Source organism: Dermacentor variabilis, chromosome 1 (genome assembly GCF_050947875.1).
Source record: "Dermacentor variabilis isolate Ectoservices chromosome 1, ASM5094787v1, whole genome shotgun sequence".
Classification (NCBI taxonomy): Eukaryota; Metazoa; Arthropoda; class Arachnida; order Ixodida; family Ixodidae; genus Dermacentor; species Dermacentor variabilis.
The window spans coordinates 17,472,189-17,491,153 of record NC_134568.1 but is presented as its reverse complement, the minus strand read 5'-3'; the positions used below and the strand labels follow the sequence as shown (position 1 = coordinate 17,491,153).

Below are 18,965 nucleotides of genomic sequence, written 5' to 3'. Positions count from 1 at the left end.
GTGGTTTTGCTTGCTAAGTAATATGCCTACTAATACTGAACTGGCCACTAAAATTGAGCACCTTGAGTCCCTGCTTCATGCTAAACTGGATAACCTTGTTGATGATCTTGTGTCTAAAATTTCCAAGAAGTTAGAAGATCAGGGTTTTGGTAATCTTGGTTCACTTGTTGGCAGTGTGCATTTTATGAGTGACCCATACGATTCAGTATGTTCATCTGTTGATGAATTGGTCAATTCAAACAAAACGCTGAGGGCCGAAAACAAACAACCATCGAAGAGGATTGCTGATATCAGCAGGCTGAATAACGTCGAAATCAAAGGCATCCCTTGTACACAAGGTGAGGATTGCGCAGTTATATTGAAAACCATTGGAGAAGTAATTGAATGCCCTGTTGCCTCGACTGACCTTGATGCTGTTCACCGTGTGGCCAGTAAATCAGCTGAAAAAAGCATTATCGCATGTTTCTGTTCACGCTAAAAGATGTGGGGATGCGTGACTCTCACGCCTCCCCTGAGATCTAGTTTTCCCGCATGGCTCGTCTCCTGCAGGGCGGCTTCGCCCCCCGCGTGGCCTGGCGCCCGCGGCGGTCGGGTGGTACAAGCGCGGTGCGAGAGATGGCGCGAGCGTCGCGCCGCTGCGGGGTTACTCGGGCGTCGGGAGACAAGGCGCTGAGGTTGTTGGGTTCGAGACAGGAAGCGGGACGATCGTGCCGCACGTGCAGCGACCCTCTTGCCCGGTCGGCGCGCGGCGGGGACGTCTCCCGCGTGCGCGCCGACCCATGCTTCTGCGAGACCGCCTCGCGTGGCCGCCCTCGAACGCGCCACGATTCGCGTGACCATACACGCGAACGACCAGGCCTTGGGATCCAGCGTGGGGCGAACATATTCGCTCGCTTCCGGTCGCGGTGAGTCAGACTTCTAGATTTGTCGCGCGCCCATCGGCATGTGTTGTGAATAGCAACTCGGCTAGCAGGCACTGATCTATGAAAGGTGCAATAAATGCCCTTGTGATTGTTTGCATACTGTGTACTGTCGTTCCTTTGTCCCAAGAGTACGGGTGTGAGAGGAACCCACATCTGGCTGCCCAACGTGGGACTCTTGGGGCATCGGACGATAGTTTTAACAGTTTGCTTCGTTCGAGACCTTTGTTTGAACCGAAGCGTAGGCCTAGCGTGAATTTTGATCGCTAGCGTCGGCGGCGTGCTTTCTTGAGCGAGGTGATGGTGGCTGTAGTGTGTTTGAACATGTCAACATGCTAAGCCTTTTCGCAAGTGTTTTTTCTTAATGGCATTCGTCGGTACGAGAGCCACGTGGTCTGCATCCTGGGAGAGCGAGGCTGAGCGCCCGCAGAGCAGTGGCAAGCCTGAAGCGAGTGAGTACGGAAGCCTCGTGGGTGATCCGAATTTCTTATGTAAATAGCTTCTTCTATCTCTTTGACTCGGATGAAGTCGCGGCTCTGGGAGCCGGGTGGCCGCGGGCCACGGGTGCCACTACGGGCTGACTGGTATTGTGGCCTGGCACCGGGCGCTCCGACACCGTCTGGGACGGTGGGCGCCGTCAACTCGGATGCTTTGTGCACCGAGCGGAGTAGGACCACCTCACAGAGCTAACGTCTCCTCGCGGCTGCCTGTTTTGCGCCCATTTTGGGTGTTGTTTTTGGATGCCGGTTGTTGTCAGGGTAGCGACGCTTTAGGCCTAAGGCTTTACGAAGCTGCCTGTCGCACGTGGAGGGACACAACCTGGTGGACCGTGGCGTTGAGGTGTTGCAATTCGCTTCCCTCATTCTATTTAGCCTCGCACGAACTGAAATTACTCGTTCGACTCAAGAAAGCGAGCTTCGTTCACGTGAACTTAGCATCTGAGTAGCTGCCCGATCTTTTTCTAGCCGAGTTGAACATCGTACCACGTGGGCGATGCGCATGCATAATTCCTCTCCCTTGCACTACTTTAGTGTTTGCCGAGTGTGTTGAGTTTACGCAGCGTGATTGGAGTCACCCCTGGTTTGCCGTCACCTGCACATCGTCTGCTGCTGCCCCGGACTACGATCGAGCCACCCCGGGCGATGGTGATGCTGTGGCCAGTTCGGCGCGGCGACTTCGGCGGCCTCCTGCATCCAGCTCACAACCCTCGGTGGCGGACAAAAGAGCCGGCGGTCACCGACAGCTACGGCGGCTCTTCCCAGCAGGGCGCGGCGGCGCGAGCGACGCTTGTTCGTACCGACTACTGCGTCGTCGTCTCCGGAGTCCTGGCCTGGCATCGTGCCGTCGAGTCTGCAAAGCTGCCGCTGTGACCGGCGGACGCCAGCGGTGCACCCAAGGACAATGTCGGCTCGCATGTTATGGACAGCGTGCGGACATTTCTTCGGCGCGACCACTGTTTAATGTTCTACCTTGTTTGCGAAGCACAGTTTGATGTTAGACCGTGTCACATGTCTCGCCGGAATATGTAGTGATTTAAGGTTGGGGGGATGTGGGGATGCGTGACTCTCACGCCTCCCCTGAGATCTAGTTTTCCCGCATGGCTCGTCTCCTGCAGGGCGGCTTCGCCCCCCGCGTGGCCTGGCGCCCGCGGCGGTCGGGTGGTACAAGCGCGGTGCGAGAGATGGCGCGAGCGTCGCGCCGCTGCGGGGTTACTCGGGCGTCGGGAGACAAGGCGCTGAGGTTGTTGGGTTCGAGACAGGAAGCGGGACGATCGTGCCGCACGTGCAGCGACCCTCTTGCCCGGTCGGCGCGCGGCGGGGACGTCTCCCGCGTGCGCGCCGACCCATGCTTCTGCGAGACCGCCTCGCGTGGCCGCCCTCGAACGCGCCACGATTCGCGTGACCATACACGCGAACGACCAGGCCTTGGGATCCAGCGTGGGGCGAACATATTCGCTCGCTTCCGGTCGCGGTGAGTCAGACTTCTAGATTTGTCGCGCGCCCATCGGCATGTGTTGTGAATAGCAACTCGGCTAGCAGGCACTGATCTATGAAAGGTGCAATAAATGCCCTTGTGATTGTTTGCATACTGTGTACTGTCGTTCCTTTGTCCCAAGAGTACGGGTGTGAGAGGAACCCACAAAGAAAAATGAATTCCTTTGCAAAGCGCGCAAAGCGTGTTTGCGTACATCCCAGATCGGGATGTCTGGAAGTAATGATAGTCTTGTTTTTGTCAACGAACATCTTACCATGACCAATAAGAAGCTGCTTAGCAAAGCGCTTGCTCTAAATATGGAAAAGAAATGGCAGTTCCTCTGGAGTGAGAATTGTCATATCAAGACCTGTAAGTCTGATGAAAGCAGGGTCTTTTGGATAAATGCAGAATCTGATCTTTACATATTCACTTGATGCTGACTTCCGAAGTTTCTTTCCTATTTTATAATTTTTGTTTTATATCATTATGGCACTGCTTTCACCTAAGGAAACAAAATTGTTGCTCTCCAATTCTGCCAGTTCGTTACTGCACATCAATGCACATAGTTTGTGCAAGAACCATGACAGCATTGCTGCCTTCTCTGAATCTCTCTATCATTCTTTTTCATTTCTGTGTATTACTGAAACGTGGTTAAGCTCTTGTGATGGCAATCTGTATGGTTTTCGCTCGTACAATTCAGAATATTGTCACCATGATTCTGGTTGCTACAGCGGCTCGGCTATATTTATATCATTTGAAATTAAGTACAAGCATTGGTTTGACTTGTCTTGAAATGTTTTGAACTGTGAATCCATGTGGATTGAATCTAATGTTTCCCCTTCTTGCAATCTTAACAATTTGATCATTGGATGCATTTACCATTCCCCGTCTTCATCTATCCCGGATTTTCTATGCAATTTCGCTGCAGTACTCAATATAATTTTTGCTGAAAACAAGAAAATTTTACTGGTTAGTGATATCAATATTAATTTACTGGATCCATATAACAGCACAATAGCATACAGTGATTGCTTTCTTGGTTTCAGGCTTGAGTCCCTAATTTCATCCCCTATGTTATTTTCACCCAATGGAAATGGTACTCTTTTTGACCACGCTTTAAGCAATATTACACCATCGCCACGCGCAGGCGTCATTGAAGTACTTATCACAGGTCATCTTCCCGTACTTGTAACTTTCGCTGCAAAACTACCGCACTATAACACGTGCCATTTTACTTCTAGGCTGAATCTTCACAACTATGTCAATACAATTTATGATACTGACTGGGCTTCCATTGGGAATTTGCTTGATCCTGAAAGAGCATTAGAGAATTTCTGCTCCTTGTTTCTTAAAGCTGTGTATGCAAACAGAAACTGTCAAATGCAATAAAATATTTAAATTTCCGCATAATCCCTGGTTAACAAAATGTTTGCTAGTTAACTAGCATGCGAAAGAAAGATAATCTATATAAAAAAACTAAAAAACAGCCATCCAATGTGGGTCTAAAACTTAGGCATAAAAAATATAGTAATCTGTTGAATAACCTTCTAAAAAATCTGAGCGACCTTATGAAAAAGAATTTTGCAAGACAAAAAATAGCCCCAAGAAAAGGTGGAAAATTTTCAATGACTTTTTGAATATACCGCAGGTTAGTAGAATAATTGATAAAATAAATTATAAACAACAAATCTACACTGAGGCATCCAGAATTTTTAGCTCGTTTAGTGATTACTTCTATGAGATATACAATAATAGGCCTGTAGCTTCATCGTATCCTCTTACACATTGTAACCATACATTTTTTCTCTTTCCTGTCACCCCTGATAAACTGTGCTCTACAATCCTGAATCTAAAAAACTCTAACGTCGGGCTAGATAATATTTCTGCTTATCGCTTAAAGCTTGGTGCTTCATATATTGCAGAAATATTAAGCAATATAATTAATCTCATATTCAAATGTGGTACCTTTCCGCACTCCCTTAAGAAGGCCAAGTTAATCCCTGTATAAAGAAGGTGATATTACAGAGGTCCTAAACTATCGCCCTATCTCTATTCTGTCCTCAATTAGCAAAATTATTGAAAAATTATTTTGGAAACGTATTAACAAGTACCTAGACAAATTTAAGTTACTAAAGCCTTGCCAATTTCGCTTTCGTGCAAGTAGGTCGACCAATTCAGCTTTACTATCATTAATAGATTTCTTAAAGTCTTCCATCGACAACTGCAAGTTTGACGGTTCTGTATTTCTCGATTTTACTAAAGCCTCTGACACCGTTAACCCTTTGAGGGTTGATGCCGTAAATATACGGCGCCGCGAACAGGTCCGAAAATGGTCGATGCCGTATATTTTCGACGCCGTCTGTACGTTTAAAATGTGTGCCAATTTCCTAACTTTTTCTTGCCTGGCACGTGCTGTCACTATGTGGGAATACATGAAATTTTTTTCTTGCGTCTTTCTCTTTCGGTTTTCGTCGTATAGTTTTCTTTTTTTGCTCCGGCGCGTCTGCTACCACTCGCGCATTGGCGCCCTCGCGGGTGCACGGCGGGGTTAGTTTTGGTTTTGTTCCGCACACGGTTTCGGCTTCTTTCGTTTGCAAAACTGATGGCTATCTCATTCTTATCACTCAAAGGGTGACCGCCTGTTACTCGCTCGTTTGGTGCTCACAGGGGTCTGCATACGAAGGATGCCGCCGTGCATGCGTTTCCTTTTTTGGCACTTTATTCAGAAGTTGCCTCCCACGGCTGCCCAGGGAAGCAGTACCCAGAGGAGGTGCCACGTCTGCGCCAACACCACTCGGCAGCAAAAACGTCGCAAGGACACAAGGTACATGTGCACTGAGTGCAACAAACCGCTCTGTGTGGAGCCATGCTTCAAGGACTACCACACACTGAAGAAATATTAGTGCAAGAGGAACATTTGAGACTTGCGAAAAATTTTCGCGCGCGCATTCTTCTTGTGTATTTTTCTTGTGTGGACATTGTGTATAACAATGCACCAATTTTTTTTAAATTCTTATAACTTCATTTGCTATTTTTTAATTGTTTTTTATGAATAAACAGTACATATATGCCAACGCAAAACATTTTTTTCTCACTTTACGGTCACCCTAGAAATATTATGGTAAATTTTTTTCGAAATAGGTCCTTCTGAAGAATTTAAATGCGCAACAAAAAAATCAACCCTGGGTGGTCGCATATGGCGAAAAAAATCGACCCTCAATGGGTTAATCAAAATATTTTATTTAATAAACTAGAATCATTGGGTATAACTGGTCCACCTTTAACTTTTTTAAAAAATTACTTGATCGCGAACAATCAGTCTGCATAGGTGGCATTTACTCAAATGTTAAGGTCTTTATTCAAGGGGTACCGCAGGGCTAAATACTTGGGCCTTTATTGTTTTGTATCTACATTAATAGCTTACCTGATTGTATTAATCTTCCTAACGTTGTCCTTTACACTGATGATACCAGCATTTCCCCGTCACACAAATCGTTAACAACGCTAATCACTAAAATGAACAACGAATTGACCAAAGTTATTCAATGGTGTTCTTTAAACAACCTAATTTTGAATCTACTTAAAACTCAGTTCATGATTTTTAAATCATCTCAAAAAGTTCTCCCTTATCTACCACAAGTATACATAGGTCATCATTTAATCCCAGCGGCCAATTGTGTAACTTTCCTTAGCATAAAATTAGACCCTAACTTGAAGTTTAATAATCATATTGCTTATATTAGGTAAAAAACTGCTTTTGGCATAGAGCGCTCATTAAATCTCATCCATTATTTTCTGTTCATGCCTTATTGTCTTTATACTTTGCCTTCATATATAGTCACTTTACATATGGCATTACTTCATCGGTAAATACACATAACTGTCACCTTTTGTCCATACAGCACATTCAGAACCAGGCCATTCGCATTATTACCAACAGTTCTTTTTACTCTAATGCTGCTCCACTCCTTCGGGCTAACTTCATTCTTCCTATACCTGGCTTGTTTGAATTTCATTTACTTATCACTATTGAAATTACTTAAACAGCTCGCATTTCAATTTATTCTAGGTTGCTCACAAATACCAATAGCACTAGGTTTGCCGATAATCACCACTTTCTATTACGTAAATGCAACACGAATTATGGCAAAATGACTTCCTCTTTCTCAGCGATTCAACTGTGGAATGACTTACCCCATGCTCTTATATCATTTTTGCATGCATTCAAATATGAACTTAAAAACTTCATTTTGTATAAATAGTTGTCCTGATTAACTTTGTATATAAAGTGTGTACTTCATTTGCTAAATTGGTTATAATAATTTAGATAGGTAATGTGATCTTTTTTTGGTTTACACATATGACTCCTTGTATAAAAATCGAATGTATTCCTTTTAACTACTTCATTCTTCATTTACTTATATATTGCATAATTTTACACTGCTGTATTAAATAATCATTTTGTACCAATCTCCTTGTTAACCGAGGGTCCTGCTGCAGTCGTTTGACTTTGGGACCCTCACCTGTATACTATTAAAAACCAACTATGAATCTTTAAAGAATAACAAACTGAAACTGAAAGCTTTATGAGCCCATTCATTCTTATAATCTCATGTTAAATAAAAATAAAATTGAATTTTCTTCTACAGCAAAATCCTTAGGTGTTATTTTTCATGAATATATGAAATGGGATCACCATACAGAACTTTCACAACACAAACTTCGCAAGGTATTGGGCGTACTCAGAAAATGTCAGTGTGTATTGCCAGTTCCTCAAAAGCTTTTGATATTTAAGGTACTGTTCTTATCTCTCCTGCGCTACTGTAACTTAATTTGGGGTAACGAAACAAAGCAATCCATAAATAATCTTATCCTACAAAAAAAGGCTCTACATTCTGTTGCAAACCTAACATTTAATGCACACACTTCAGACGTATTCATTAAAACGTATAATGTAATTAAAGTAAGCATGCTATATGAATACACTTTATTACTTTCGTTTAGAACTGATTTAACAGGGAGAGGCGGGCTAGTTGGTGGTCGATATTGGAATGCATCGTGTAACCGCCCAAACGACAACGGACGAAGAAGGAAACACACAGGACAGGCACGGAACTTCAACTGAGATTTACTTCGGGAAAGCCCACATTTATACATGTATCATAATCACACTTGATAATCATCGGACAACCGTCACTCGACATTGGCATCCGATACTGTAGAACTGGTACTGCAAAAAATTGCAGTTACGTAGACAGTGTAGCTAACTTGCAACTAAATCCTTCTTCGCGGCCAAACCGGCACTCGGAACAATGGTATATGCCACGGTTGCGCACAAACTATGGCTTTCAAACTTTAAGTTATTGCTTGCGAAAGACATTAAATAATTTCTACATTCTTATGAAAATGTTTGCACACTCTCTAACACTTCTGTTTTAAGCATGCAGTGTTCTTAGTTAAATTCTCTTTTTGTAAAAGTTTTCTTTGTATATCATGTGTATTCTCATTTCACACTGACATTGTATTTTTCTTTTACTGCCATGCTGCCATAGTTCACTGGGGACGTAGGGTTAGTCAAGCTGTTACTAATGCAGCATTTTTTCCTCGTCCTAACCACTTATGCGAAACTCCATGTATATGGTAAAATAAATAAACTCAAGTAAACTCGAGTCTCTGAAGCAGTAAAAAAAAATGTGACAGAAATTTATCTGCTAGCTCAGCATGCAAAATAAGATCTTTTCGATAAGCTTTCATAATTAAAGCCCTTGCAGATTGAGGTGCGTCTCAGGGTCTTAGTGCAGGCACTCATCTATTCTGGCGTCCATAGCCTCTACCTTTTCACCTGCGACATTTGTCGGGGGTGGTTTTTCCACAGACCAGTGTTGAATGGTGGCGCTTTGTGCTGGTGGCCACGGTGGTGCAACCAGTGCAAGTGGCACAGCGAGTGTGAGAGAGATCTCTCCGGGCCAGCACAGGGTATGTAAAGGCTTTTCCTCTAGTTTGCTGGCCCCTCTGTTTGGCCATCAAACAAAGGGGCCAGCGAACTTGAGCTCATCTGCAATGCCTTGCATCTACAGCGAGCATGCACTTGCACTAGGTTGCTACTTTTCCAAAAGCTAAGTCGAAGAGCAGTGCCTTGTACTACTCGTGTGTGGTCGTGCTACACTGAGCTGCACTTATCGGAGGCCCAAGCTGACGGAAATTGCCCTAGCTCTCACGAGTAGGCAGCATAGCCGCAGGGACACTTTGTCCCTTAGCGGTGTTTCACGGGGAGCAACATGCTAGCAGCGCTTTTTTCGGTATTTCTACCATTGCTTTATTTCCTCCTTGCTTCACGTGCCGCTCTGGGACCGGGCCTTTGTTCAGAGTCTGGTGTCGTCGTAGGCAAATAAACCTGTTTCTGTTTACTTAGGACAATACTGTGTTGTTTGTCATGCAGTACTCAGAACCCTTTTGCAGGCTGAGCACCCGCGCACAGCCCTGTGCGACATTATGTGACGCAACAGCCCCCACAGCCCTGAGACTTCCTAAGCCCAAAGTTGTAGGGGTCAGTACTCCTGCGAGATACCAGACCCCCTCAAACCTGGAAGCTGCGCATCGTTGTTGCCATGCTACGCCAAAGCTTGTTTTGATGCCACCTTGTGATGGCAATGGCAATAATGTTGGCTAGGATGCTAGGCTATTGCTAATGTAACAAAGGTGGTTTCGGTTCTCATACGACTGTAATATGCAGCCAATTTAAGCCAATTTACAGAACTGTGTATGTGTGCGTGTGCGCATGCATGCGCGTGCGTACGCGCATGTGTTTGAAGAAAAAGGCAGTCATCAGTACAGGGTAAATATGCTAACCATTCAATGCAAGCTACCCAGAGTACCGAGAGCTACCCAGAGCTACCCAGAGATCACAACTGGAGGAAGACTGCACTGCTGCTGGAGAATGTGCAGTGAATTTTACTCAGCCTATCAAGTGTTACATTGTATTTTCCTGGCACAACCTGGACAAAAATCACATAAATTTTGCCAAATGCAGCATAATGTAGCAAGATTCACACTTCACACTCAATTCACATTGATAATCAGACAATTGGCACATTGTTAGCACTTCTCCTGCTCGCAAAGCAAAAATACAAAATTTCACAGCTCACCAATATTGATGTGGTTGAGCTTGGTCATCTCAATTGTAGGAGCAACATCCCCGAGGAGAAGGTGAGGCAGGCAGCTTTCATCCTCCTTCTTGGACTGGTGCTGCAGCAACTTCAAGCCTGCAAAAAAAAATGGTACAGCATGAGATCGCGAGGATCGTGCCAAGCTGTGAACACCTTACACAGTGCCTGCCCATAGACTGTGCGAAAATGTATACCAGCCTGAACAGTTTTTAGCTGGAAGTAGCAGGAGTAGGAGTAGCAAGAGTAGCAGGAGTAGGCAGCTTTGCACAAGTGCAAAGCTGCCTACTCCTGTCAAGTGTAGTTCTTGTGAAGCTCTCTTTGGACATATCCCGGGAGAAAGAACAGGATATGGCTGAGTAGCTCGTAGACCCCACGAAAATGCTACAGTGACCACAATCTCAATGGAACACAAGTTTAGACTGACTGATCTCTTTATGAATTACAGTAACCTCAATGTAAGAACTTCTCATGAAGAAAGAGCTTCTGGATGAAGAAAGCCTTGTCATTCATGTGCAGCCCTGAGTGGTGCAGCAAATCAAGCAGGTTGGGCTGAAATGGAGGGTTTCTTCCAGATGAATGGGTATGCCAATAAAGTAGAGAACTGCTGCTGGTTAAAATTTTGCTCTTTATGTTCTCTAAGCCCCCTGATGTCCAGTATTCAAGTATTTCTTGGAGTCTTAATTACACGTACATGCAGGTTGAAGGTGTCTTCCTGATATGAAGTCAGCTTCCTGGTTAAGTTGTAAATTAAGTGTTTTGTATGATGAAAAAAATTGCCTAACAGGTTCACATCAACTTAAAGCATCTATTGGCCTTGCCTGGTCACAATGCATTCTATAATGGCCCCACTGAAGACACTCATGCAAAACTGTCATTACAACTTTATCTGCCTAAAAGCTCTATTCAGTAAAATTTACCATATTATTATTTATTATATTATATTAGTATTATATTATGCCAATATTATTTTTGTGTGCCTACTTAACAGTACTGTCCTGGTCTTATTTCAGAACTCTATAATGAGTTTCTGTATGTGCGTAATGCAGCACTGATGCTGGAAAGCATTCAGACATGCAAGCCTTTTCCATTGGTAATAGCAAACATGGGATTAATAGCACCAAGTATGAAAATTATGCACCTGTAATAGCTGTTTTCAGAGGAAATAAACAGTAAAAAAAACAAAAAAGCCATGCTGACTTATGTATACATCGAAATGAAAGAAAAAGCCTATTTGAGCACTGCAATTAATTTCACTAAGAAAAAAATCATCCATTTAACAAGCATGTAATAGAAGAAGCAGAACAAAATTACCAGTGGTCTTTTGGTTGCCTTGTTTTACTACTACAGCCAAATGCGAGTACATGTTTGTGACAATAAACCCCTAGCTGGAACCAAGTAGTAGTATCAACCACAACAAAACGGTTACAAGAACTTTTAAGTCAAAAGACCAACCACTCAACACAATGAGCATTCAAAAAAAATTTTTTTTAAAGTAAAGGCACATCAAAATAAAAACCTAAGCTTACCGTTGTCATAAATTGAGGCTCTGCTTGCACTGTCCAGTTCTCCCAGCTTCCTGTCAATGTTCTTTTGTTCCAGGGTGCGAATTTTTTCTTCATGATGATCATCGGGATTCATGACTAGAGTCAAACAGTGCTTGTTCTCCTGAAAAGGTACACAAAAAAAGGATGCTTACAGCATTCCTCCCCCTTTGCTTGTCTGTGTGTGCATGCATTTGTGTTATAAAAAATTAAATGCTGGGGTTTTATGAGCCAAAAGCACAATTTGATTACGAGGGTAATGGGGAGGTGCACGTTAATGTTCTCATTCACCCAATGCCTGGTACGAGAGTGTTTTTCGAACCCTCGACCTTGTGCTCAGCAGCAATACGTCATAGCCACTTAGCCATCATGGTGGGGTGCGTGCATGTGTAAGTGTGCGTACAGTGTCCTGTCTTGTTGACAGCCATACCACTTGAAATATATGAGGCCAATATCAGCTCTGATGCTGCATTCATATTTGCATGAGAACCTTCCCAGCTTTTTTTTCCTCTCATCACTTTTGCAGTGCTGAGCAGGCTGCTTTTCTTCCTTTTACCAGCCATGTACCTTTTCTTTCTTTTGTTATGTACTCTATCCACGGCCCATAATGCCCAAGCCTGCAACTGAAGATGATTTCGTCTTTAGAGAGCGCCCTTTCAGTAAACCGTAACCAAAGCTAAAATAAACGCTACCCAAGTCCTCACATATGGTATACATAAGATATATGGTAATTTCCACCTTGTAGATATAGACCCTTTTCATGGCAATCCTGTGGGCGCCACCATTTTTGACCACGTGACATGTCCATGGCTTGCCTCAGCTGCCTCCGTGTTTACAATGCACGCGCATGATGCCCAGTGCAGCTCAGCTAGTCTCTGTTTCGACAAATATCACAGATGATGACTGTGTGGACAACATGAAGCTTTGGCCACAGTTTCAGAGGACAAGCAAGCACTTTCAGAGCTCATTATGCCTTGTGCAATGGTGCAAGTAGCGTATACGGTGCTTAGTAGTGTATACGGTGCAGAACAAAGGGAAGCGGGAATGCCCGTGATGACAGAGATTATCCAGACGAAAGGCAGGGAAGTTGCCAACGTGAAGGGTGTCGCACAAGCCAATTTTAAAGCAAGCAGGGGCTGGGCAACGCACATTATGAAACGGTTCGGGTTCAGCCTGAGACGACGGACCTCCGTGTATCAGAAGCTGCCCGCTGACTTCGAAGAGAAGCTTGTCAAGTTTCAGTGCTACGTCATGGACAAACGGGGGGAAAAGGCCTACCAACTAGGGCAAACTGCAAACACCGACCAGACCCCAGTGTTCTTCGACACGCCAATGGCACACACCGTGAACAAAAAAGGGTGTGAAGGAAGTCAAACCTAGAACGGCGGGTTACGAAAAGCAGCGAACGACAGTAATGTTGTGCTGCACCGCCGATGGACAAAAACTCCCCCCCATACATAATATTCAAGCGGAAGACTACCAGCGAGCAAAAAGTTTCCTAGAAATCTTGTTATGTGCGTTCACGACAAAGGTTGGATGTCCAGCGGCTTGATGGAGGACTGGGTGAAAATGGTTTGGGAACGCCATCCAGGGGCCGCGTTGTGCAAGCAGTCACTTCTAGTCCTCAATTCCTACCGCGGCCATCTGACTGACAGCGTGAAGACCACGCTTTCTCGTGCTGGGACAGACATCGCCATAATCCCTAGTGGCATGAACTAGCCAACTCCAACCGCTTGACGTCGCCATTAATAAGCCCTTTAAAGATAGGCTTCGCAAGCACTATACCGACTGGCTTAAGTCGGAAGAACATCAGCTCACCCCAACCGGGCGCATCAAGCGTGCTTCGCTTGGCCAGCTGTCGAACTGAATCGCCGTGGCGTGGAATAAAATTCCAGATGAAACAATCATTAGTGCTTTCAAAAAGTGTTGTATTTCAAACGCGATGGACGGAAGCGAGGATGATGCCCTCTGGGATTTATTTATTTATTTATTTCAAGTACCTGCAGCGCCCGAAGGCATTATTGCAGGGGGGAATGTACAGTGTACATAAGCTCGACAAAATACAGAACTGGTCAAGCAAAAAAATAACACAACAATATAAAAATTCACGCCACTAAATGCTCAGCAGAAATGCTCTGAACGATGCTTCAGTGTGACAATCAGCAATTTCCCGCGGTAGCTGATTCCACTGTGATATTGTGTGTGGAAAAAATGAATGCTTGAAGACGTTTGTTCTACAAATGAGTTCTCTTATTTTTAAATAGTGGTCACTTCTGTGAGATAAGAAATGAGGAGGCAAAAGGTAAGTTTCTCTATCTATTTTAACCAGGCCGAAATAAATTTTAAAAAGCATTTCCAACCTCATGTTTTTTCTGCGTGTGCTTAATAATTCCCAGCCCAAGCTATCCTTAAGTGCTGTAATACTAGAAGTAAAGTCATAGTTATTGCAGACAAAACGGGCTGCGCGGTTTTGTACATGCTCGAGCATATTAGACAGAGTTGTGGTTTGCGGGTCCCAGGCCATACAGGCATACTCTAATATGGGTCTTACGTTCGAAAAATAAAGTAGTTCTTTAACTTTCGGAGGAGCTAGCCGGAAGTTGCGTTTAACAAAATTTAGCATTTTACAGGCTTTCGCTGTAACATATTCAGCGTGCTTAGTCCAAGTTAAATTCGATGAGAAATAAACGCCAAGATACTTATACTGAGTTACTCGCAATAGCTGGACATTGTCTACTGTATAATGAAATAGATGTGGATTTTGTTTACGTGTAAAGGACACGTACTGACACTTACAGGGGTTTAAAGACATTTGCCACCTAACACACCAGCGAGTTATACAGTCCAAATCGCGTTGCAAACACTCGTGGTCAGTGGCAGACCTAATGCAGTGATAAATCACACAATCATCCGCATACAGACGCACTTTGCATGACACAACCTGTGCAATGTCATTGATGTAGGCCAAAAACAACAATGGCCCTAAAACAGATCCCTGGGGAACTCCCGATGTAACATCAACATAATCAGATTGTGAGCCATTAACTACAACACGTTGCATGCGTTCTTGTAGATAACATTTAATCCAATCAAGCAATGAAGGAGAGATACCGAGGGATGATAGCTTATACAACAGTAAAACATGGGGAACAGAATCAAATGCCTTTTTAAAATCTAGGAATATACAGTCAGTCTGTATACCGAGATCGAATGAATGAAAAAGATCGTGGCTGAATTCTAGGAGCTGGGTCGAACAAGAACGACCAGACCTAAAACCATGCTGATATTTGCTAAAAAAATTGTTGTTTTCTAGATGTTTTATTAGGGAGCTGTATACGATGTGCTCCAGTGTTTTACTACACACACTAGTTAGAGAAATTGGCCTGTAGTTGGAGACAATATTTTTTGGGCCACTTTTATGGATTGGTACCACGTTTGCAACTTTCCACTCCTTAGGTAAACAAGAAGTACTTAACGATTTCTCAAAAACAATAACCAGATAGTGGGCGATTGTCTCAGAACAAGTCTTTAACACATAAGAAGGTATACCATCAGGACCACTTGCAGAAGAGACATTTATATTGCCAAGTAACTTAAGTATACCACCATGTGTCACGACCAGTTCCGGCATAGGTTCAAACACATTGTCGGGAATAGGCGGTAATTCATTCTGGCAGGGAGTTGTGAAAGATGATTGGAAATAAAGATTGAAGCAAGAAGCTTTATCGACATCATTAGTAAGAAGTACACTACCGTTTTTTAAGTTCGGGATGCCAACTGATTCTTTGCTAATCGTTTTTAAACACTTCCACATTTCTTTCGGGTTATTTTGTAACTTTGGGCCCAATGCTAAAAAGTATTCTTCCTTAGCAACCTTGTTTTTTACTTTTATATTTTTTCCAAGGGTTTTTAGCAATACAAATACAGAAGGGTTACGCTGCTTTCTATAAGCATTTAGAAGGCGATGTCTCTTTTTAATCAATTGCTTGACTTCCCGAGTTACCCAAGGCTTATCACTACGATTTTTTGCAGACAAATGTTTCCATGGAACATGCGTGTCAACCAGGTGCTTTAGTGTGGAGGAAAATGTATCCCATAGGGTATTGCAATCTGCGGACTGAGCTAAATGACTGAATTCCTGCAGGAATATAGCAAGATCATTAGACAATGAAACATAATTGCCTTTCTCAAAAAAGTATACCTTCCTTGGGTGATCATGTGTACATGAGAAGGGGACAATCTGCACATGCGCCACAATGCAGTCATGGTCACTAATACCGGGAATTACGGCGTTATCAGACACAAGCAATGGCTGGTTTGAAAAAAGCAGATCTAAGATAGAAGAGCTATTCGGACCATACCTAGTAGGTTCAGTAACAAACTGATAAATGTCATTGGTAACTATTGCCTCGCGGAATGCTATAGACAGAGCGGAAGAATTAGCAAGGACAGGCTTATAGTGAACCCACCTCACGTCAGGCATGTTGAAATCACCGCCAACAATATAGTCATTATTTATTGTAGAAAGAAACTCGGATAGGGTTGGGAAGATCTCAGGCGATGTGGAAGCGGGGGAACGGTAAAAGGAGCCAACTGTCAGTAATTGCCCAGTTTCAAATCGGATATTGCACCAAACTGACTCGGGACAATCAGTTCGGATTAACACGGGAGATGATTGCAAGCACGAGTCCACAAGTAGAAAGACACCACCGCCATGCGCATTGCGATCGGAACGGTAGACGTGAAAACCAGGCGGAAATACTTCGGAACTACCAACAGCTTCGTCGAGCCAAGACTCCGTACCTATAATCACGTGGGGTTTTACTGAAGAGGTCAGAGTAGCGAATTCATCAGTTTTGTTTTTTACACTTCTGCAGTTCACGACTAAAATGGTAAGCTCTGAAATTGGATGAGCGGAACGTCCCGTGCGCACACATTGCTTTGAGGACTTATTGTTCGGGTACCGCCCCTTCTGCTACTTTTTCAATTCAACAACAATATCCTGAGTTCCATCATAAACATAGCACTTCTTATCAATGAGTAGCTTATCGTATCGAAGTTTGAAAGAGCAATTCAATGTTTTTGCATAACTTACAAGTTTAGATCGCGCAAGCCTGACGTCAGGGCTGAGATCCTCACGGATCGCAAAGTTAGTACCCTTGAGCCTGATACCACGAGATAGGATACGTTCCTTATCCTTGAAGTTAACAAACCTTATAATGATAGGTCTGTTTTTGCTTCCTTGGGATTTACCAAGCCGATGAGCATGCTCTACACTTTCTGGGGTAACCTGTTCATCCAGTTGCGTTTCGAAGAAAGACAGTACTTTTTCCTCCGATACAGACCATGTCTCATCGGTTGAATCATCCAGGCCAAAAATAATGAGGTTGTTTCTTCTGGATCTGTTGCTCTCGCTATCAAGTGACGCCCTAAGCTTCATCATATCATGACGAAGGGCGTCGAGAGCGCACGGAGCTGAAGCAGTATTGAGCGTATCAATCTGTTTGAGAGAACGCATATCAGTTTCCAGAAGATTCACCCTGCTAAGAAGGGCCTGGACTGACGTATTCAGCACATTTTGTTGTTCTTTAACAACTTGTATTTCTTGAAGAAACCTCGCCTGATTCGTTTCCAAGCCTTTAACAACTTCAAAAATTTCCGTGATTTTGGCACTGTCAGAACCTGTAGGTGCAGCATTGGTTCTAGGGCCAGGGTTACTCTCGATATCTCCCGAGAGCATTAACAGAACACTCGATACAGCATCAATAGCAGAAACCAACCCTACAAGGCACTTTCGCAAAACATATAGAAAGTTGGTGGGGCACGACACCGCTACTGTACAACGATTAGAACTACGATAACATTTAGCAGGTTGTAAGTAACTGACCTGTGCGTAGAACGGGTGTGAGAACATAGCCAGAGCAGTGTCGTGCCCCGGGCGCTCAGCTGACAAGTGCTGCTTATATATCCACCCCTCGGATCGCGTGACGCTGGAAGGCTTTGGTTGCCAGGTGAGAGCAGATGTCGCAGTCAATCTTGGATGCTGGCACGGAATTGGCTGGGAGCGGTGAAACTCAGCCGGAACATCGTCATCGATGAAGCTCGTCGAAGGCCGCACCAGTGGCAAGAGAATGCCCGGCGTAGCGAAGCCCCCGAAGGAAGCTTGAACTCAGCAACAAAGAGGACAGCAATGTTGCGGACGGTGATGATGACAACGACAATGACGAATAAACTTCATACGTACGTGCCTATGGAGTGTGTGCTCACGCAATAAAAAAGCTGGGTTTTCTGCCAATGAAACGGAGTTTTTTTCATTCGGCCTACATTCGAGGTAGGTTTTTTTTTTTTTTTTTCTGGCTTCGGACTTTGGGGGGGTCGGCTTAGAATCGGAGTTGGCCTAGATTCGAGTAAATACAGTAAGTACCCATTCGCTTATTCCTGATACACTGATGATAGAGTGGACATAAGTTTGCATGCGAATAATTCGCATGCGTAAATAACATCAGAGAAACTTAGTATGCCAGTAAGTGGATGCTACCTCCCTTTTATAACAAGTGGTACTCAATCTTAAATTTTAATTGCCGACATTCTGTGGCAGAAGTCCCCTCTTTGGAGGTTAGCAATACAGTGCTGGCAGATGAGTGAATTTGTTTATCCTCAAGGAAAGCCACGCATCGCGTAGGGCCAGCAACACAGGCAGTCGTGTATATAGCAGCACCCATAAAGCACCCATTACTTAATATGCCAGCTACTATTTTTGCTGCCAACTACTGCACATGTCTTCCCTCTATTACTCCCCATTTTCCAGCTTGAATGGAGCACAGTGCATTAGCAAACACCCAGTTGCATTTTCGACAGCTGATCACACAGTAGCAGGGCAGAAGCAGTATAATGGTTTCGTATTCGTGTGTTTTCACTGAGGCAATGAGCGGCACACCGCCGAAAGTGCCATCTCATTCCTCTAGAGCAAACTGCTCCACAAAAAGGGTCAACAGAAAACCACTACAGTAGTTGAAAAAATTGAAAGAGAACAGAGGTTTAATGACTTCAATAGGGATGCCAAGGCAGTGCTGGAGGCCTACATAAAAACAATGTGCTTCACAGAATCCAGGCAGAATGGAATATTTCAAGGAATGTTCCATAATACTACTGAAAGCAATACACCAGTAAATTTGAAAGACTACTTGTGCAAGAACTTGTAGCCAACAATTGTATATTAAGCTGCAATGAGTCTGGTGAAGGCAGCTAACATTTAAGAGACCAAAGTATCTAAAATGAAAATTCTCAGATTAATGTTCTAAGTGTCAGAGAAACCTCTCCTCAAAGCAACCACACCTGAAGAATGATCAGGCCTACAGACATTG

The 18,965-nt window shown here is 43.9% G+C and overlaps 1 protein-coding gene across 2 annotated transcripts in view; it reads right to left on the bottom strand.

Annotated features, from left to right (window-relative positions):
* LOC142575630 (presequence protease, mitochondrial) overlaps nucleotides 1–18,965 on the bottom strand; it is a 157,467-nt gene that overhangs the window by 83,129 nt on the left and 55,373 nt on the right. For both annotated transcript variants that reach the window (XM_075685150.1, XM_075685158.1), the window contains exons 14-15: nucleotides 11,587–11,725; nucleotides 10,040–10,156 (exon numbers count right to left, since the gene is read on the bottom strand). In XM_075685150.1, coding sequence (XP_075541265.1) covers nucleotides 10,040–10,156; nucleotides 11,587–11,725 — 256 coding nt within the window. The remainder of the gene's footprint in view (nucleotides 1–10,039; nucleotides 10,157–11,586; nucleotides 11,726–18,965) is intronic.